The 21,846-nt window shown below is 41.8% G+C and overlaps 1 protein-coding gene across 8 annotated transcripts in view; it reads right to left on the reverse strand.

Annotated features, from left to right (window-relative positions):
• The window catches only part of LOC143840180 (cohesin subunit SA-2-like), a 61,626-nt gene extending 39,826 nt beyond the window's left edge, over nt 1-21,800 (reverse strand). The window contains exons 1-13 of one of the 8 annotated variants that reach the window (XM_077343363.1): nt 21,637-21,797; nt 19,433-19,608; nt 16,521-16,605; nt 14,312-14,458; nt 14,094-14,190; nt 12,002-12,078; nt 10,097-10,168; nt 8,896-9,100; nt 8,389-8,540; nt 6,867-6,940; nt 6,413-6,536; nt 5,384-5,482; nt 3,350-3,429 (exon numbers count right to left, since the gene is read on the reverse strand). In XM_077343363.1, coding sequence (XP_077199478.1) covers nt 3,350-3,429; nt 5,384-5,482; nt 6,413-6,536; nt 6,867-6,940; nt 8,389-8,540; nt 8,896-9,100; nt 10,097-10,168; nt 12,002-12,078; nt 14,094-14,190; nt 14,312-14,458; nt 16,521-16,605; nt 19,433-19,476 — 1,256 coding nt within the window. In that variant the 5' untranslated portion in view covers nt 19,477-19,608; nt 21,637-21,797. Of the gene's footprint in view, nt 1-3,349; nt 3,430-5,383; nt 5,483-6,412; nt 6,537-6,866; nt 6,941-8,388; nt 8,541-8,895; nt 9,101-10,096; nt 10,169-12,001; nt 12,079-14,093; nt 14,191-14,311; nt 14,459-16,520; nt 16,606-19,432; nt 19,609-20,490; nt 21,314-21,375; nt 21,397-21,481 lie in introns of those variants that run through there. The other 7 variants (XM_077343365.1, XM_077343364.1, XM_077343369.1 and 4 more) reach the window with 7 other exon arrangements.
• Between the last annotated feature and the right edge of the window lie 46 nt (nt 21,801-21,846).

Consider the following 21,846-nt stretch of genomic DNA (forward strand, 5'->3'; position numbering starts at 1 on the left):
GAATCTGAAATGATAAACACTCTTGGTAGCCAGGAAGAAGCTCTCTTTTGTTTGCATTTCATCAAGGGGACAAAACTCTTAACTGTGGTCTAGGTTAGGCAGCCATTTTGACCATGTGCTTGCCTGGAAAGCTGGGACAAGCTTCAAGGTAATCGAAACTAGGTAGAGATCCTTAATTTTTTTCAGCTAGAGGAGCCTGTCCTGTATTTTAATATCTGGTAGGGCATGTATAGCAAAAGGGACAGAAGGATTTGCATTTAACCAATTTCTTTGCATCCTTTGCTCAATATTGTGCTGTGCTAAAAGTATGCATTTTCTTTTTAAATAAATACTTTATAACTTTGGATGCTGGTCATGGTTCTCTGTACCACAAAAACCTCTGTCATTTCATACACGCTATTGTCAAGGGGATCCCTAGGAAAAGGAGGGGGGCTGGCAATTGACAAGCAGTTATCCCTTCAGGGGCACACCCAGCAGTAAATGGTCCTCATGGTGGCCAAGTGGACACAGAGACAAGAACTCAAAATTGAAAAGGGAAGCTGGGAGTCCTGACCCTCTCAATGGACAATTCCATATAAAGGTCGGTGGTGGCAATGGTTACCCGAGAGAGACAAGCATCTCTAGGAGTTGGGGACCCCTTGGACTGAGCAGGGGCCGAAGGAGGCCCATTCCACCACTGCCTAAGCTAGTCAATTCCATCAGATCTCAGAAGCTGAGCAGGGTTGCCCTAAGCAAGATATTGGGATGGGAGGCCAGGCTCACCATGCGGAAGCAGACAGTGGCAACCCTTCTCTTCCCCTGAAAATTCTAGCAAAAACAAAAGCGCACATTAACGTTCACACTTTATATGAGTATGGGCTAACAGCACTACAAAAGTTCATCATGTTTACCTCACCCTCATAGGAAAAGGACTGTAGCTCAGTGGCAAAGCATATGCTTTCTATGCATACAGATCATATGAAGAAGGTATCAGGTGCAATTTCCAGCTTCTCCAATTAAAAAGATCAGGTGATAGGTAAGAGACCTCCAAGAGATCCTGGAAAGGCACTGCCAGTCAGAACGGATCTTGATAGACCAGCGGTAGTCAGCCTGTGGTCCTCCAGATGTTAATGGACTACAATTCCATGAACCCCTGCCAGCGTTTGCTAGCAGGGGCTCATGGGAATTGTAGTCCATTAACATCTTGGAGGACCACAGGTTGACTACCCCTGTGATAGACCAATGGTCTGACTTAGTATATAGAAGATTCATGTATGCATGCGATGTTCAAATTCACATAGAATTTGTAAGTAAATAAATAAAAACTGGCAATGAAAGAGAAACAGATTCTTTACTAATTATCTATGGATCAGATAACTTTAGAGCAGATTCCTGAAACATAACTGATATGATTTTTTTAAACCACTAAACTAGGCACAGGGATGCTATGCATTAAAAGGGAGAGGAGGAGACAGGAAACAGACACTTGTCACAACAGTCAGACATCCTAAACATTTGAGTAATGGCCTCAAATTTGAACCATATATATATAACAAGGCTGTAGTGTTTTCTACCTAGGGTGGCTATGGTGAGTTTTGCATGGGGATTTTGTCACATGTGGCCCCCTTTTATTGGGTCCTCATATCAAGCATTTTGTAGGGTTCCTTGGGGTTTTGTTCAGTGCCATATTATATAGGGAGTCATGGAATGGTTGAGGATAGAGCCTCCACAGTGACAGAGCTATGTTCCATTTTACGCCTCCAGGACGTTTCATCCCTTTAATACGCTACCCTGACCCTTCTTTTTCAGTATCCACTTGAACTGCTATGTCCCTTTGACTGCAGCTCAGCTGTGAAGTGGGAAAGGGTAGGTTGCCTAGTGCAGTGATCCCCAACCCCCGGTCCGGACTCCAGTACCGGTCCATTGATCAGTTGGTACTGGGCTACGGCTCTGTCTAAGAAGTTTGGTGCTTCAGCCCACCAACGTCAACCCAACTTTGCAGAAGTCCAGATCACAAAGCTCCCCTTCTCCATTCCTGCTCTGATTAGGACTCACGTCCATGAGCGCCTTATTCCCAGGGCAGCCTACACAACTCCACAGTAACAAGGTTCCTGGCCGCTGCCTTCAGCGACCACAATTAAAAGAAACAGAGGTCAGCTTGCTTCCCCATCCTTCTCATCCGTTTGCCCAATCAGAAGAAGAGCCGTAGCGGCCACCAGCTAAGACCGCCCCTCCAGCGCCATCCAATGATGGGTCCTCTAGACTACCCCCCCTCCCGGGCCTCAGTAAAATTGTCAAGTGTTGACTAGTCCCCGATGATAAAAAGGTTGGGGACCACTGACCTAATGTACAAATTTTACTCCATTTTTTAAAATTCTAGTTTAATATAGAATTTATATTTATGTTCTTCAGATGAGGTTTATAAATGCAACTTGGGACTAATAAATTCGAGCACTTTAAAAGCAAACTATTACTTAAATACATAATGCTACGCAATACATTGTTTAATATACCACCGTCCCACATTAGGGCCTTGATTTTTTTCATGCAGTAAAAACCATATGGCCAAACTAAGGTTAATACTTTGGTCACATTCTGAGAAGACAAGAGTTCCTGGAAAAGACAATGATGCTAGGGAATCTTAAGGGCACAGGAAGATCCAATCTAAGTTGGATTGATTCAATAAAGCAGTGGTCCCCAACCTTTTTATCACCGGGGACCACTCAACGCCTTTTACTGAGGCTCAGTGGGGGGGGTAGTTTACTCCTCTGCTCTCAACCACTGCCCTAACGCTCTCTGATCGCTATGGTAATGTTTAAACATCCCTTCAAAATAAGATACAGACACGCCACAACAATGAACATAAGGAACATTTAATTTTCATGGAAATTTTAACTCATGACAATGACAAATCAATGGGAACCCTGAGCTTGTTTCTCTGCAACAAGATAGTCCCATCTGGGAGTGATGGGAGACAATGATACCCGAAGTGTGTTGTAAAGGGCTGGGGGGGATGAAGTAAAGGGCTGGGGGGGGGGGGGAGAAGGCATCCTTCGCGGCCCACCTCCAATTAGTCGACGGACCACATGTGGTCCGCTGCCCACAGGTTGGGGATCGCAACAATAAAGGGAGCCATGGCCCTCCGTTTGCAAGACCTTAGAAAGCCTGTTAACAATAGAACATTTTGGAGGTCATTAATTCCCAGGGTCGCCATAAGTTGGAAGCAACTTGATGGCACATAAAGATAAATACATAAAACCAGCGTACTGATCTAGGGATGCCTGCAACTATGGCATGTCCCTGAAGATTTCTTAACTAGTTACGGTTTTGCAACTGTTAGATACGATAGTTAAATGAAAAAGCTATTTACTGTGACATGAGCATCAGGAGTTTCATGGCTTGAACTGCTACTTCATGGTCCTTGTCCAGTGTCATGGACATAATTCGATCCTAATGGATAAAAAATAATAAAGCAGATTTAATACTTTCAGTTCTGAAAGGCTCTGCTATAGGAATTTGTGCTTTACAATCGACAACTGATTGCTGTAAGTTGATAAAAGTAGGATAACGTTCCACAGAGACGTTTGCAATGAAGCATTCATGGGGGGGGGAGAGCAATAAATAAAATATAAAATATAAAAAACTGCACTAAAGAATCCTATTTCAAAAACACATATGACATTGTGTTTTGTAACATACACCTAATGGTCAAGAACTACACATTTTCGTTCAAGTGCCGGCTGTGTTGCAATAGATGGCTTGTAGCACCACCTGCAGGCTTTAGTGTCAGACATTCTTCACATTTAAAGGCACCACAGAGCTCTCAAAGTAATGATTCCCACTACTGCAGAGAAAACGCACCATTGCAGGGGTGAAGGTCAAAAGATAAGTAAAGGCAAAGTTCCTTTAACTGGAGGCACCACTTGCAAAGAGATCTTACCCAGCATATCCCACCTCCCAGCAGTCCCCTGCCCCTGAGATCTTTTCAGAGCTATGCCCTTGTAAGCAACATGACATTAGGAGATCATAGAAGATATTGAGAAAAGGGACAAAAGATTCGAATCTAGAATAAGGTGACCAGATTTTAACATTGGTAAAGCGGGACACCATTGACCGGGGGTGGGGGGGGGGTTCTTGATTAAAAATTTGGTCTAAATGGAGCAACAAAAAGTTTCATAGAATGCATAGAAGACAAAAATAGTATTGTAATATATATTTTTAATTTCAACATTACAATTTGCCAGGTACCCCCAGATGTCCCCCCAAAAGTGGGACAATCTGGTCACCTTAAATCTAGGAGAAAATACATTTTTGAGTTCCCGGAACTCTCATATTTTAATTGGTTTGATTTGGTCTTCACTGAAGCAAGCAAGACTAAAATAGGACACAAATACAAATGTTATCAATAAATAAATGTAGTTTCAATCACTAATAAGGTCATTTGCAGACAAATCTGAACTCTTAAAAATACTTGAGGGGTTTAATACACACACCCCAAAATAATAAAATGACCACCTATAGCTTTAAGAAACCAATGACCTGAGTGGGTATTGCTACTATGGACTGAAGGCACACTTGATTTTAAGGAAATGTCATCACGTTCATTGAGCTTCCTGTGTCACATTTGGTTTAGGCCCTTATTGAAGTCAGTTTTGGTTCTGGATCCTACTGCTTGTTAATATGAGATATCAAAACACATTGCCAAACACAATGAATGCCAGCAATATACCCTGAGTTACAACTAGACTCTGCACACCTTTGGCCAAAACAAAGTCAACCAAACTGTAAACAAACCCAGAAACAAAGTTTTATGGAATCAGTCCTAAAACAGCAATACCTCCTTGTCCCAACTTGACATTTACAATCTTACAATTGTTTGATTCAGGTTTTCTGATGAAATCCCAACCAAAGAGCAATAAAAGAAAATACAAGCATTTCAGCGTGCCCTATACTTAGGTGCCAATGTTATCAAGACCTGAGTAGACTCTTATGCTACTTCCCCAACAAGAACTTTTCATTTTCTTAGTATTCAATCTGTTTAGCTCAGAGGACAGAAGCTACATATAGGATTATGAGACATTCTGCACGAGGACTGACAAAACCAGCTGCAACATAACTATCCAATAAAACCTATATGTTTAGAATGTATATAACAATAATAAAATCCTTCCCGCATAACTAAGGGCTGTTTTGGAATCAGTTCATATAACATTCTCCATGGCCAGACCTTGGGATGTGACCTAAAGAAAAGGCAACTGTTAAACTTCATCATTTAAAGACTGAAGCTTCCACCCACCTCTTAACATTTCTCAAGTGAGTCTGGAGAGACATTGGATCCACTCTGATTAAAATCAGGCTTCCTGGCCAACCAAGCAATGTTTGGGTAAAGCTAATTTCAATTTACCTTGAACCTGCTAGTGAAGAGATCCATTTTAGAAACAAGTTCTTTTTGGTCATATATACCCTGAAGTCCCTGAAGACACTTTAACCGAACTTCAGGTTGCTGCAAGAAAGGAAAATTATTTATTTATTGAATTTTTATACCGCCACTCCCAGTCCAGCTGGCTTGCAGCGGTTTACAGCATAATAATAAAATCATTGACCCCATAAGATGACAAGCTATGCCCTCTTGCCAACAATACAACATACTAGATACAAATAATAAAGATTAAACAACAGTAAACAACAAGGTGCAAACAGTAAACAACAAACAATGCTACTCTTATTAGGCCCTCATTCCTCAGCTCGTCAATTTCCAGTTGCAACTAAGGAGCTGTAAATCCAGGAGCGATGGTTGGCCCAAGGGGTGGAGTCCAGATTTCATAAGGAGGGGAAATTAAACATAATAAGGCTATTTGACATATCAATATCACTCAGTTAGCAGAGACTATGGTGCTGAATCACCTAGAGCATGTAAACTCTTATGAAAATGGTTTAATTTTAGCATCTTAAAAAAACAGTATTTTAAAATGTAATTTCACTGTTATTATTCATGGACTGCAAGGTACCTATCAGCCTCAGTGCAGCTGAGTAGCACTTTTGCAGTATATTTACAACAGGGTCATACAGGGCAGCAGCAAACAAGCTATCTTACATTGATTTAAACCAGAATCCAATCCTTGTGAGAAGAACTTTGAAAGTGTGATGTGTTTGAAGTGTTTAAGCTAATTACACCCTGTATCTTGTATGCCTTGGACCTCATAAGTCTAGCATGCAGTGCCGCATTGTACTTGTAAGGTAAAATAAAAGAAGATAGTTGTGTGGAAAAGGAGGCCTTATCGTTTAATTCTTCAAACAATGTTCTTCAAACAAAGGCACCATATCTCCATCACAATGCATGAACTAAAAATCCCTTTATTGTAACTGGTATAAGCTCTGTATTTCAAAAACTTTTAATTAATTGTGAGAAAACAGGGGCAGGGGGGACCCTTACTTTATCGTAGAGCATCCATCCGATGTATTTCAAGTAACTATCATTTAAGAATGCATTTGGGTAAATTTTCATCCAGCTGCCCATTTCTTCAATACAGATGGCCCGAATCTCTGGAATAACATCACTTTAAAATAATAAAAATTAACAGTATTGGTGATCCTCTGAGAGCTGGTTCACACACTGAAAGTATATAATTTGATTTGTTACCACATTTAAGGACTGGTAACTAAATATGTGAACAGAGTATTGAAAAGAATTATCCTTGGCGTAATATAACATAAAAAGATTGTCAGTTGTAAAACATCTGTAATGGCTTATTCACATATTCAGTTCATTACTTGATGCTGCAAGCATGTGTGAATCGGCCCCAAAGCAAATACACCGCTTCATCATATAGATATTCCTGTAGCATCCAAAACTGGATTAGAGACCAGTTCCAAGTACATATTCTTACCGATAGCGCTGCAAAAAGATCCCTTTGAAAATAGCATTCGTCATATTCTCTATCTCCAGAGGTTTCTGTTCATACTGAAATGAGAAGAATTGAACAGCTCTCTTCAAATAGAAATGGCTTCATTCAAGGGCTGATCATCAATTCATTTTTCAGATCACGGAATAATCAATAGTTGGGCAGGAAAAGAAGCTAGTGATATTTTGCCCTCTTCTTGATAATTCATTCATAATTATCAGATTCATTATCATTGGTATTCCTATTTGGTTGTGCCTTAATTTTCAGTTGTTAAACAAACAGCAAAATACAACCCATTTTTTTCACAGCTAAATGCTGTAATAATCTGCTGAAGAATCAATTTGGTGCCTCTTATGGTCACTAAAATTATGGTTGCTGACCGGAAGCGGCCATTCATTTCACTAAAATTGGCCATATCTTTCTAGTCTGTATTCACCACCTCCACCACACACAGTTGTCGTATAGCTGGGAATATGCATGACCAACCATGATCCCATGCTGAAAGTCTTGAGTGCCCCATGAACACTTAATCCATACTTCAAGTTGTACTGCACATTCTATTGCTACAATAGGATTTTGACAAGCAACACTGTCAATTAGTTATTCAAAATCCATTTTTACTGGGAGATTGAGAAGCACTGGTAGAACTGAAGATAACTGAAGATAAACACAAGGGATACTGATTAGTTATATCATATGAGGCCAAAGAGTCATACACTGTTAAGAGTCTGAACAGATTTTGAATTTCATCTCGCCCAGCTGCCAGCTTAACGAAGAAATACACAATTATAGCATCCCCATCTAAAGCCATCCAACCTCTGCTTAATAGTCCTCCAGCTTACGAAAGCCCACAGCCTCCCAAGACAAGGAACTTAATTTTGGAGGGAAAATTTACTTCAGTGGAGTGCGAAAAGGTGCGGAGAGTAATTTGTCATATAACAATATATTAAAATTCTGGTTAACGAGGAGAGAAAGGAGCACAAATAGTGGTCAGCCAATTCAGGTCTAAAGGCCCCTTATGCCTGACATAAGCCGTTCTTCTATCCAGAACAAAACAGCTAAGTGTAGGAATAGCTTGAACCTGTGATCACAACAAACCTGCTCTTCCACAAACTCACAGAGGATCATGGTTTTCTCTCTGATGTCACACAGAGTTCTGGAAGTGTTTAGACCTCCAAGCTCAAAAGGACAGTAGAGACTTCTCTGTGTTAATACATTCAAGTGCCTCCACAAATTATTCCTAGCCTTACTTCCCAGCTCTTCACACTTGCTGGTGAGGGAAGGGATGCTTGCCAGAGCATGCATAATGAGCAATGGGCTCTACTGTGAGAGTTATGCATTCCACAGACTGAAAAATATTTTCCATCCTAGGCTTTAATACTATTAAACACAGCCAAGTCAGAACCACTTAGAGTCTACTGCAATGTGTGCAGGTTTCCAGTGTCTAGTCACAGAATGAGGACTTCTAAAAGACCATCATTTATCTCCCAACAGAAATGTGTCACACCTCTTTTCTCTTTTTCTCTAGCTGGTCCAGTCTAGTATTGGTCCTCTTGCCAGTAGTTCTGTTCTTCTCCACCTCATATAATCTTTCAAGATTCCTCTTACTTGCATCTAGACTGAGATTTAGATTTACAAGTGCCGTCAGGAGTTTCATAGCTGGGGTGGGAAAAAACAGAGTCCAATCTGTGAACTCAAAGCCATTAAAACAAAATACATTTAGATAAAAACAGTAAGTCTCCAACTCTTTTTCTGTGTGTATTTGCATTAAGCTCAATTATTAATTTCAGTGGCATACAATTTACTCTCTAAAGAGTAATCCTTATGTGCAGGTGGTCTATATATAACTTAATTGATCACAAGCATTGCCAGTGATTCACAAGACCATCTTACACAACAGACCGCAGTTCAATAACAATAAGCTCTAGATCAAAAAGCTTAACACTCAGAGATTTATCCATTTTACTAGTTTGTAACGACTGGCTTCCTCCTCCCTGACCACATTTGAAGATACCTGCTAAAGTGCTGGTGTGCCTGAATGCTCTAACCGTGGAGTCTGCCAAACCAGTGAGCACAGAGATGATGGTGTCCATCAAATAGCTGTCAGAGAGGACGCTGCACTGACACTGCTGGATCAGCACCGCATTGAACTCGCAAAAATTGGCTCGGAACTTCTTCCAGTAGGACCCTGGTTTGATGAGTGGGTAGTCTTCATTGTCCTGCATTAGGTAGGGGAAAGACAACAGCAGTCCCAGGAAAACTTAAGCTGAGAACAATGTAAAACAGAAGTGTTTTATGACATTGAATCCTTCTCCTATTGTCAAAGAGAAGAACAATGGGGTAACCCTGGTACAATGTTATAATCCACTGGGCTTACAAGAGTGTTGCAACTAGGTACATATTTGTTTCATGGGCAAATATACTGTAGAGGTCAAAGCTGTGCAAGGAGAAAGCAGCAACATGCCACAGCTCTTCTGGCTACTGAGGACTAATTTTCCCAATCACCCCAGCATGGCCAGTGCTGTTAATGCTGGTTTGTAGATATTGGTACCACACAGAGGCAGCTATGTGAAGGCTAACAGCACCCAAAAAATCTTTCCACATTGATTTTCAGTATGTGTCTTAAAGTGGGTCTTATCCAAACTTGCACACCAAAACCCATTTCTGCACATGGCACTGGCAGAGGAGCTGGCGCAAGGTACCAGCTGCCACATTAGAGTCAGTCCCAAGAACCAGCTCTAGGAAGGGTTGCATCAGCTCCAGCAAGAAGACTGAAGAGGACAGTGCCACAGATTGGGACCTCAGTTGCCCTGGGCTAAAGGAATATGGGAGAATCCGTGCTCCTTTAGCCAACAGGGCCTGTCATACAAGTGTGAACTTGGGGGGGAATGTTATTTTTTTAACATTTGTAAGTCACTTTGGGTCCAGTGTTTCAGGAGAAAAGTGACATATAAATAAATATACTAAATAAATAGAAGTGATGAGTGAGCCTATGCCAGCTGGATCCAAACCAGGCAGCCACTGCAGCACTACCAGGGCCTGCTGAACTAGTTCCTGGTTTCCAACAGCCCTCCAGGCAGGGATCAGGCAAATGCTCTGCCACAAGTTAAGCCTGTGCCTGGGTGTGAATCTGCATCGAGATCCTATCTGCATCACCTTGAGTTTTGAAGAAGAAAGGTGGGGAAGCAACAAATGAACACACAAAACAAATTTACCATATCCACTGGCCAAGTAACAGTCAAAATCCAGGGATAAGCCATGAACTTTTTATACTGCAATCCTGTTTCCTACAATATAAAAAGGTAGTTTTTTAAAAAAGAAATTAAGCAATTACAACTAATGTTGAAATCTGCAAATAAATAAGTACTGTACATAAATACACAGAGCCAGAGCCTCTCGATCATGCAGAAGACAAGTCTAGGACCATTTCTGCACAGAGGCATAAAACACGCGGCACCTCCTGCTTGCAAACATGCGATCGTAAACTGCGTGTTTGTATGCTTCCTGACAGGAGACCCTTCCTGCTTCACAGCAACACTTCAGAGGTCCCCTGTGCTGGCTTCTGTTTGAATTCCGGATCAGACTTAAGGTTCTGGTTATCACCATTAAGGCCATATGCTGACTGGGCCCAGTGTACCTGAGGTGTACCTCTCTGCTTGCATCCCCCAAAGAGCCTTACGCTCTAGTACTTCCAACTTCCTGGTGATCCCTGGACCCAGAGAACCTCACTTGGCCTCAATCAGGGCCAGAGCTTTTTCTGTCCTGGCCCCCACCTGGTGGAACTAGGAGGAGATCAGGGCCCTGACGAAAATTGAAGAGTTCCACAGGACCTGCAAAAGGGAGCTCTTCCACCAGGCATTTGGTTGAGGTCGACCCGTGTCATTACTTCCCAAGGGCCCTCCTCCTGAGCCCCCTCCTATGGCACTCACCATTATTCCGCCCAACCCACTGGGCTATCAGTATGAATTAATGTAATGTTTCCCACTTTTTTCTACTTTTCTGTGTTGCTTGTTGTTTCACGTCATTCATTATTGTTAATCTCAGTTATCTGTATTGTTCCTGTTCTGTTCTATGTGAACTACCCTGAGCCTTCAGGGAGGGCGGTATATAAATATAATAAAATAAATAAATGAATCTTGTTGCGGCTTTTTGCCTCCCGACAAGGCGGCAGAGTAGCCGGAAGCGTGGACAACCAAAAGTTTTCCTCCAGCTCCTCTGGTTGTCAATCAATGCAAGCCAACAACCCCTTCACAGTGGTGGTTTCAAACTTCCATCCCCCCCCCAGCCCCAAAATGTAAAACAAAAAAACACTTCCGTGATGCCACAGTATCATGACACAACAAGAAAACATTTCTTTCAATCTTTTTTTGAGATTCTTTGTATGTATCTTTTCAAGATTCTTTATGTTCAGGTAGATTTGTGATAGGCTGGGCATGGTAATTGGACCCCAATGGTTGTGTGTTCACAATAAAGATTTAAAACACAGAGTATGGACGCTAAGCTACATGCTGCTTCATAACACGCCCCCCCCCCGAAAACACAAACAGGAATGTGTTTTAGATTGGGTTGCTGTCCAATCCCAATATTACTGTGCACACTGAACATTTTATTTGCACTGAGGGGATGTCGCTTTGCATTCCTATGCCAATGCAGACTGCGCCATTTTATTTTATTTTTAATTGTGATCTAGAAATGGAGAGGGGAGGACAGGTGCAAGGGCAGGCAAAATGCTACCGAGGCTGTCACGCATTTTTCCTTTCAGACAGGTTTGCCCCAGTTTGCACCCTGATTTGCAGCGTGACAAGAAAGGGGGAATCAGATTCTACCACTTTCCCTCATCACGCAGCAAAAAGAATGAAAGCTCATGCCACGCACCTGAGAGCTACGGGTTGCTACCGACGTTATGTGGAAGCAGCATTAAAAGCCACAAACAATGAGAGGCCGGACAGGAGCAAATTCCTCGTGTGGAAATGGTCTAGGTATCTCCCCATTCTGATTCCACCAAACTCTGTGAAAGACTATGCTCAAAAGATTGAACAACAGCATTCTTAAAGGAAGATGCTAATGCTTTCTAAACAGAGTTCTTCTAGGAAAAGGAAGCCATTTTTTGTTGAACTTACTTCATCAAATGTCTCTGTCATTTTCTGCATCACATCACAGTTCTGTGAATTCTGAAACATTTCTGCAGTAACCATTCCTACAGAAGCAATAAAGAAAATGAAGTCCAGACATTGCAATACTGGAGACAGGTATGATGCTGTAGAAATAACCCTGACTTTAGAATACTATCAAGGCTACAATGACCCAAAATTAGAAAGCTAAGTATAATTGTTAGAATTAATGTGGCCTGCAAAATATCTTAGCTTCAGTCCTCAGCTTCTCCAGAAAGTATATGATACTGCATTTGTTTGTAAATCTATGCACACTGCCTGATGGATAAATTGAAGGATTGCAATCTGGATTTTCAGATAGTTAGGTGGATAGAGAATTGGTTAGAGAATCGCACTCAAAGATTTGTTGTCAATGGTGTTTCATCAGACTGGAGGGAGGTGAGTAGCGGGGTACCTAAGGGCTTGGTGCTCAGCCCGGTACTTTTTAACATATTTATTAATGATCTAGATGAGGGAGTGGAGGGACTACTCATCAAGTTTGCAGATTACACCAAATTGGGAGGACTGGCAAATACTCCAGAAGATAGAGACAGAGTTCAACGAGATCTGAACACAATGGAAAAATGGGCAAATGAGAACAAGAAGCAATTTAATAAAGATAAGTGTAAAGTTTTGCATCTGGGTCAGAAAAATGAAAAGCATGCCTACTGGATGAGGGATAGGCTTCTAGGTAACACTGTTTGTGAAAGAGACCTTGGGGTACTTGTGGATTGTAAACTAAACATGAGCAGGCAGTGTGATGCAGTGGTAAAAAAGGCAAATGCCATTTTGGGCTGTATCAACAGGGGCATCACATCAAAATCACAAGATGTCATAGTCCCATTGTATACGGCACTGGTCAGACCACACCTGGAGTACTGTGTGCAGTTCTGGAGGCCTCACTTCAAGAAGGACGTAGATAAAATTGAAAGGGTACAGAGGAGAGCGACGAAGATGATCTGGGGCCAAGGGACCAAGCCCTATGAAGATAGGTTGAGGGACTTGGGAATGTTCAGCCTGGAGAAAAGGAAGTTGAGAGGGGACATGATAGCCCTCTTTAAGTATTTGAAAGGTTGTCACTTGGTGGAGGGCAGGATGCTGCTTCCGTTGGCTGCAGAGGAAAGGACACGCAGTAATGGGTTTAAACTACAAGTACAACGATATAGGCTAGATATCAGGGGGGGAAAATTCACAGTCAGAGTAGTTCAGCAGTGGAATAGGCTGCCTAAGGAGGTGGTGATGTCCCTCTCACTGGCAGTCTTCAAGCAAAGGTTGGATACACACTTTTCCGGGATGCTTTAGGATGCTTTGGGCTGATCCTGCGTTGACTAGGGGGTTGGACTAGATGGCCTGTATAGCCCCTTCCAACTCTATGATTCTATTATTCTTTAATTCTATGAAATGTAAACTTATTCAAGTCTCACTGATTCTGGAAGGAAGAGGATATAAAATCAAATACAATGTAGCTCTGAAGACACGTATCTGAAGGCGACTGTAAGCCGCTTTGAGACTCCTTTGGGTAGAGAAAAGCGGTATATAAGAACCTACTCTTCTTCTTCTTCTTCATATGGCCAATAAAAAATCCTGATCTTGACAGAACCAGTAGTGTGACTCAGTGTTAGGTAGCTTCATGTGTTCTTTTTACACACTCTGCTCTCACTTTCTTCTCTGCTTTAATTGTTAGAAAGATCTGGTGACAATTCTATCAATAAATCAAAAGTGATTAGTTCTAACAGACAACACAGTTGGGTGGGTCTTTCTAACCTTTAGGGAGCTCCTCCACAGTGGAACATACTAGCAAACAGGCAACATGAACCTCTCAAAAGCTGATGCCCAAGGATACATGACATGATCCATTGGGGGGCGGGGTAGGGGAGACAAAAAACATCTCATCCCATTATTCATATCTGAGATTCACCCACTAATGTGGACTAATTAGAAGAACATGAGCCAGATTCTGAATAAGGGGATCATTCAAAGAATCAGCCCTGCTCCAGTCAACTTTTTGTCCACTCTCACTCAAAAGAAAACTAGAAACTAGAAACAGAGGGAAAAGATTTACCTTGGCAGCCAGAGCACTGAATGAAGAAATTTATGAGGTCTAGAAGGGCCACATCTCGGTCTTTGTTATAAGCTTCAACCCAGTCATCGACCACAGACTAAACCGGATGACCAAAAAAAAAAACCAACAACCAGAGATCAAAAACTAGAAACACACCAATTGTTAGCAGCCTCTCATTTCCCATACAAAAGTTCAGTCCGCTCAGCAGGCTGATGTACCTGCATAGCTCTTTTACCCATGCTAACCACTTCAAATAAGGTAACCGCTTCAACCACATCTCCATTTTGTGGTGGGTTCGACCTCCTGCTGCTGGAAGAGTTGCGCCTTCTGTTTTCACACTGCTCGCGGACTTTTCTTTTCCCTTTCTAAAGCAATAAAGACAAAACATGTTCCTTAACAAACAATGGTAAGTGATTAGGCAAACGGTTTCATTCACTCGATAAGTACAATCCTTTGAAAGCAACAGTAAAGGGAGAAACATGATGAGAGGCCTAAAAGTGTCCAAGTGCTCAGGACAGAAGAGTAAGCATGAAGCCTACAAGCTGTTCCACTGGCACAAGAGAGAAGAAATGGCCCTTTTGACTCTCCAAGAAGGTAAGTCAAGGATCATGGGATACAAGCAGAAAAGAAGTCATGTAGTACATAGGCAACAATGAAGAGGAAAATGAGGCAAAATCATCTCTCCTTCCTCTTGTGTGAGCCTTTCATATCTAAGAGTGTGAGAAGGACAGAACGAAAAGAGTTAAAAATAAAGGTGGAACATTCTCAGATTTATCCACCAGTGCTTATTACATTTGTTAAATCTTTACACACTGGCAATAATACAGAATTAACTTCTGTTACTTTTGGGAGGTACATGGCCAGAGAAAGAGGTTTGTAAGGAATAGTTTTAATGCTTTAAGGAAAACCATATACGGCATATGTAATCTTAGATTTGTGTTATGTTATTTATCAGTATATTGTTATTTTATTCTATCTGCTTTACTTCTCAATTTAATCTCCTCAGACTCACATTTACATAATCAAATCTACAATACATACACACACGCAATCACCAAGCATAAAAGTTACAAATAGCATGCCGAAGACAGCTTCACAAAACTGGTAGGATATTTGCCTAATACGACGTGATAGTCAAAGCTCTTTGTGTCATTTCCTAGGGGTGCAGAATTGCCCATTTATGAAATGACTGAGTTTAACAGAATTAGATGAAACCAGCAGACAGTAGACAGAACCTCCCAGGCATAAAACTATAGCATCAAGTGATGATTTCCACATGAGAAGAATGAGCTACATCTCTTGCATAAAAGGTAATTTCATAACTGTGAGTCTAATCCCTACATTTGAAGAAGAAGAAGAGTTGGTTCTTATATGCTGCTTTTCTCTACCCGAAGGAGGCTCAAAGCGGCTTACAGTCGCCTTCCCTTTCCTCTCCCCACAACAGACACCCTGTGAGGTGGGTGAGCCTGAGAGCGCCCTGATATCACTGCTTGGTCAGAACAGTTTTATCAGTGCCGTGGCGAGCCCAAGGTCACCCAGCTGGCTGCATGTGGGGGAGTGCAGAATCGAACCCGGCATGCCAGATTAGAAGAAGTCCACACTCCTAATCACTACACCAAACTGGCTCTCCAGTTTGGCCTGTAATTACATTTTTTGGCATGCTGGAGATCAGGGCTGTGGTAACAGATACATGAGCTGCCAAGGCTCATCCCTTCCAGTAGGGGACAGGGGGACTTGCTGGGAGCAGGAGGGTGGCTCGGCCAACATGCAACGATGTACCCATATCGCTGCTCACATGACCCCAGAAGTAGCATCATCATGTCAGGGATGTAGGGGCGACACTCCGGTATATAGGCAAAAACTTTTTTTCTGGGCAAGTTCCTGCTACCAGCCTGTTGATAAGTGATGGGGTGGTGGGGTTTGGCAGAGGGGGACCCCGAATTCCACTGGGAAGAGGAATCTGGCAACTCTATCTCCACTGTTAGAAAGAGATAGACATGTTTAAATGTGGCCCAATAATTCCATATGATAAATATGCATGTGTCAAACAGCTCTAAAACATGCCCAGTAAATTCCCTTAACCTCAGAACTTAAGACTCTGTGATACTGATATTTCCTGCAAATATTCCAGTCACAGGAAAACCATAAATTCATAGCTATGAGAGATACCCAGTGGACTATCTAGTCCAAAATCATGCCCTAAAATTAGATATTCCTATATCAGACCCATTCACTGCTGATTGATAAAAAGAATTCACCGCTGAAGAGTCTGAAATTAATCTGGAATTCTCAGTATTCACATATGAAAATCATCATTGGCCATTTTTTCATGTTTACTGTAGTAGACACATCTTATCATATGAGACCAAGACAGACCCATTTTTTCTTGTACAATTTATGTAATTATTAAATTTAACAGAAACTTACAAAAGTTTTAACACTGCCATTTCTTAAACAGTTGCCATTTTGAGCAGTAGGTTCAGGGACAATCTCCTCGTGGATTCCATTTTCTCTAAGTCATTGGGAGGAAAAAAAGGTGAAATTCTCCATGCATTACCTATGTAATAATGTGTTCAGCCCTAAATCATCTCCCTAAATAAGACCTTCTGAAATCTAGCGTACAACGGGGTGGGTTTTTTTTACAATTGCAATTATACAAATGTTGTAGAACCATTCAAAATAAAACACAGGTTGCGTTAACCTTTTGTTTTTTTCCAAATCCTTGCTTTAAGGACCCATAGACTAGTACAGTTTAGCTCACCTGTCCAGGCTTGTGCTGTGTTCGATAACACAAAAAACAGCAAATCCAAACAGAGTCTGCCTCACCCTAGTTTATATAGAGGTACACTAATTACAAAGCTCATTTTCACACTAGATTTTCCCACATCTCCCTGCATACCAATTTATTCACAGTACCCCCAAGCAATAAGTACTTACATAATGTTTCAAGTTACTGAAATTAATTCAAAAATTACAATAACAGTCTTGATCCCCGATATGTCTGGTTGAAGCTGCTCTGGGGAAAATCTGTATCTGGAAATGCCAATCACACCAGACGTTGAGCCAGTTACTACTGGTTTAACAGCCATTATGGGTATAAGATAAAAGGTTTTAATATTAAACATTTTCAGGTGGGTAGCCATATTGGTCTACAGTAGAAGAGCAATATTTGAATTCAGCAGCTTCTTAAAGACCAACAAGATTTTCAGGGTATAATCTTCTAAGAGTCAAAGATGCCTTCATCCCTATTTGATGATGGGAAATTTGACTCCCTGGAAATCTTGTTATTTTCAAAGGTGTTACTGGACTCAAATGCAGGTGTTAAACAGTTTACCTCTGATACCGTCATGCAATTAATAGCTTAATTTTGTTTATTAGATGTTGCAACAAAGACAGGAAGTCTGTGAGTTGGTCAAATTAAGCTGCACTTCCTATGCACATTTGGACGTAAGTCTCACTGAATTTAATGGGGAAAGTCTCACAGAACTTTTAGTGGAGCTTTGTTCTGAGCACTGAACCAGACTGTACTTATGACTACATATAACACAGGATTAAAATGCTCTAGCCCTCAAAAGAATGACAGCCAGCCTCAGTCAACTTCATCTAATGATTTGCTCCTGAGCATACAAATATAAAAGGTGCATCAAAGCACGTGCAGGCCCCCAAAAGCCTTCAGTGCACATCAGGCCTATCAAGACTATTTTAGCAACCTAAACTCAATCACAATGCACTCCTAGACAGAATTACACCCATGGACTTCAACTGCCTCTGAAGGGAGTAACCCCACTGTAAATCAGTGAGAAGGGGGAGAGAAAGATTCAGGAGAAACTTTAGAACAGCAGCGCAGGTTCCAAAACTCAAGCTACTGACCTACACCTACATCAAATAAGTATCATTGTAAGTGCTTGCTTATGTCTTTCAGCCACAGCTAAGATTGCCAGTTCTAGGTTGGGAAATATCTGGAGACTTGGGGAATGGAACCTGGGAAGGGTTTGGAGAGGGGAGGGTCCTCAGCAGGGTATAATGCCATAAAGTCCACCCTCCAAAGCAGCCATTTTCTCCAGGGAAACTGATCTTGGTCACCTGGAGAGCAATCGTAGTGGCAGAAGATCTCCACATGCCAACTAGAGGTTGGCAACCCTAGCCACAGCAATTCCCACATCACATAGATGAGCAACCATGAAAAGGCACCACAATGAACTCTGAATAGCTTGGCTGACACTTATTTAGAGCTCAAAGTCAGGATGCTCAAAGGGGGGACATAGCCTCATGAGCCAGGGATCCTGTTAAAAGATGGGTTTACACTGATCATAGAACTCAAGCTACAATATGAACTTACAAATGTGCAAGCCGCAGTTGTTTATGTGCTTTCACCTTTCACCTGCTCAGCACTTCCATTACTATGCAGCAGAGGCCTCTGGAGGCGGAGCAACAAACAAATCTATAATTTGCCCAGGAAGACACTGAGCCAAACTTATACAACAAATGATAGTTTGGCAATTCAATTCACTGCAAACGTAGCTCCCTGATTCCGCTTTGCTCCTTGAGTGAGCAGATGCTGAACTATAAACAAGCTTCCAGAATCATGACTGACATTTGCATTGAACCACATTTTAAAAGCCATACAAGACCTCTGAAACATCAAATAATAAGTGTGGTTCCACTCGCATTTTTGGATGCCATTGTAGTGACTCTCTTTGTTGTTGTATTTCTGAAGTACTCAAGGAAGGGGGTCATAAACTGTGTCCCAATTCAACCACCATGTATAGCTCACCCCCTCCTGTCACTCAGATAATAGGATGCATGGGGGGGGGGGCGTGCTGAAGAATTCATTTATCCCCTAAAAGGGACCATAAATGAAACTGCAATGACAAGGACAACAGTCCTTTTCTACTGTAAGAAACAAAGAATCAAAACTATATATCAGCCAATAACAGATATGTCCCTGCACCTCACAGAGGGAGGAGAACCTTGCTCTTTACTGAAATAGCAAAAAGGGTTATATACACATACACCTGGGCCTCTCTGCTGAAAACCATCATTCAGTTGATGCTCTGGAGGCAAACAGCAGCCATTGGGACAACTGTCCAAGACAGGATCACACGACAGTTGATGGGCCCACTGAGACCACTACTGAAATATGACATCTGTCCTCATACTTAGAGGCAGTGTCCACATATTCCTGAAAGCATGTGTGTATCATGCCCACTAGCCCATTTAAAATTGTCAAAAAAATTAAACAATATATTTGTTTAATTTACGGTGCAATCAAACGGTGCAATCAAACGGTGCAATCAAAACATCACAATAGAGTTTGTGCCCTGTTTTTCAGTTCTTACTTGTGGTTGGGGAGACTAACAACGGAATTGGGCTCAGCTATCATTTCCACTACATTCTCTCAGCAGCACAGAAAGCAAGTTTAGTCATTAGACACTTCAGCATGAAAATGAATGTAAGCGGCATAGATCCAGATTCGCTTTCTTCAGATCTCCATCAAGAGAAGCAAGCAGCAAAACTGCACAAAAAGAGAAGAAGAAGCAAGACAGGACAAACCTCAAATTATAGCATTCAAAATATGTTAACAGCATCAATGATAAAATTAAATGCTAAAATTCTAAATTCTAAAAAAATCTTTCTTTAAAAAAATTAGCAGCAAACCCAAAGGGCAAAACTTGTGAATGATCCATCAGACAAAAATCTTAATCAGTAAAATGCCATTTTGGAAACCACAGGTGCTCAAAATACAGCGCACAAACAATTTTTCCTTGGGCTGAAAAAAGAAGTTTATCAAATAGATCTTTCCATTTGCTACATGTTTATTTTCATCTTTCTTCAAGGAGTTCCGGATGACATATTTGGAGGTATCCCATTTTATCTCCAAAACAGTCTTGTGAGCTCTGTTTGACTAAGAGAAGTTAGATACTCAAGGCCACTCCATCACTGTATAACTGAGTAGGCAACTAGGGTCTGACTGGTTCAAGGCCAGTCCTCAGAATACCACACAACATAAGTTCTTAATGCTTCTGAGTGGAAGCCTGCTGTGCTGAACTAAACTTACAATTGAGAGCAGAAATGCTAGCAGATGTGAATCACACCAAGCCTATTATTTATTAATTAAAATATTTATATGCTGCTTTTCTGTACCCTAAAAGCATTAAAGCAACAAACTTAAAATACCTTAAAATCAAAAGCCAGTTACAGTAATAAAAAATAGCATGAGCAGAACAAAAACCAAATGAGAATTTCTTTCCTCCCGGAACATATCCTCTTCCCCCCTCCCCTCACAATAACACAGGTTCCACAGAAGACAGAACATAACAAAACACAGTACTCCTTTTACTAGCAAAGCCAGGTATTAATTTCTGACAGTATATAAAGTACCAAAATCAGTATTAACCTAACCAGTTGTTGATCCTGACTGTTCTTTAAACTGAAGTTTCGACAACATGTTATTTGACAGTTTCCTCCAGAAAGCACTATCCTTGTTCCTCCTCTAGAACCCCTCTAGAAAATAGGCTACTGCTTTGTTTGAAAGGCAGCCAGCATTTCTAAATGAATGCAAGACAAAAGCAAGTGTGGCCTTTTAGTAAACAAAGGGACAGTTCATTTGTGCAACATTTGTGCCATGAAGCAGAAGACATCAAAGGTTTGTTTTAAACTTCCAAGAACTAGAAAAGTAAGACCGGTTCATGAGCAAACTGCTCTTATGACCAGGAAGTTCTTTTTGATGTTCAATATATATGTACTGTCCTTTAAAGTTTCAACCACTGTATTACAGTGAGATATAATAAAAAGATAGCAAGCAATGTGGATGTGTAAATTTATCAAAGTAAATTCTGTGTAGAAACCTCTATAAGAGTATGCAATAGAACTGTACACGAGTGCAGATCTACGGAGCATGCAATCAAAATACAGGAAAAAGAATTTCAGAATGCCCCCCACCAAAAAAAAAAAAGCCGTAGTGGTAAAGTGTATTGTAACATAAGGGATGATGCAGAAATTTTGAAATGCACACCCAAAGGGCAGCCAGGTCACTTTTGCGGAAGTGAGCAGTGTATCTATGCTTTTAACAGTGTATGGCAGGCAGATAACCACCGGGTGTAGATTTCACACCAGACTGTGAGCAAGGCAGGTGAACGCTTGAATTTCTGTCATGCAGCTGTCAAAAGACCCAAGCGCCTTGCAAGAAATGGGTGTCGCCACAAGGGAAGAGTGCATCAACAGAAAGCAAGAGTGCAATGAAATGCATGCACAGAGAGGTTGTCAGACACAAAAGTGCAACCAGAGGAGCCGAAGCCTTGCAAGCAGAGGGTCCTCTTCACCGCAGCAGCAACATTCGGGCACCATCGCTGACCCCGCGAGCCCCCTCCCCAGCTGGCTGCACCGACCAAGACTTGGGCCCGGCGCCTGTCAAGAAAGGAGAGGCGCGGCAGTCCCTGCGTCCATCACGGCAGCAGCAGCGAGCCGGGCGACACCAACCGCTTGCCTCCCGGCGATCCTGAGAACAGGAGCGATCCAAGCCTTTGTCGATCACGTGCCGCACCTTGCCTAACAGAAGCCGACTGGGGAGCCATCCGTCTATTCATGGAGCCATAGAGTTGGAATGGGCCATGCAGGCCATGTAGTCCATCCCCCGGCTCAGTGCAGGATCCGCCTCAAGCGCCCAGGATCAGCGGCTGCTTCCTTGAACCCCTCCCCTTCTCTTCCCATTCGGGACAGCAAGTGACGCGGGAGGCAGAGCTTAGCCGGGTCT

The sequence above is a fragment of the Paroedura picta genome, chromosome 6 (assembly GCF_049243985.1).
Source record: "Paroedura picta isolate Pp20150507F chromosome 6, Ppicta_v3.0, whole genome shotgun sequence".
NCBI classification, from domain to species: domain Eukaryota; kingdom Metazoa; phylum Chordata; class Lepidosauria; order Squamata; family Gekkonidae; genus Paroedura; species Paroedura picta.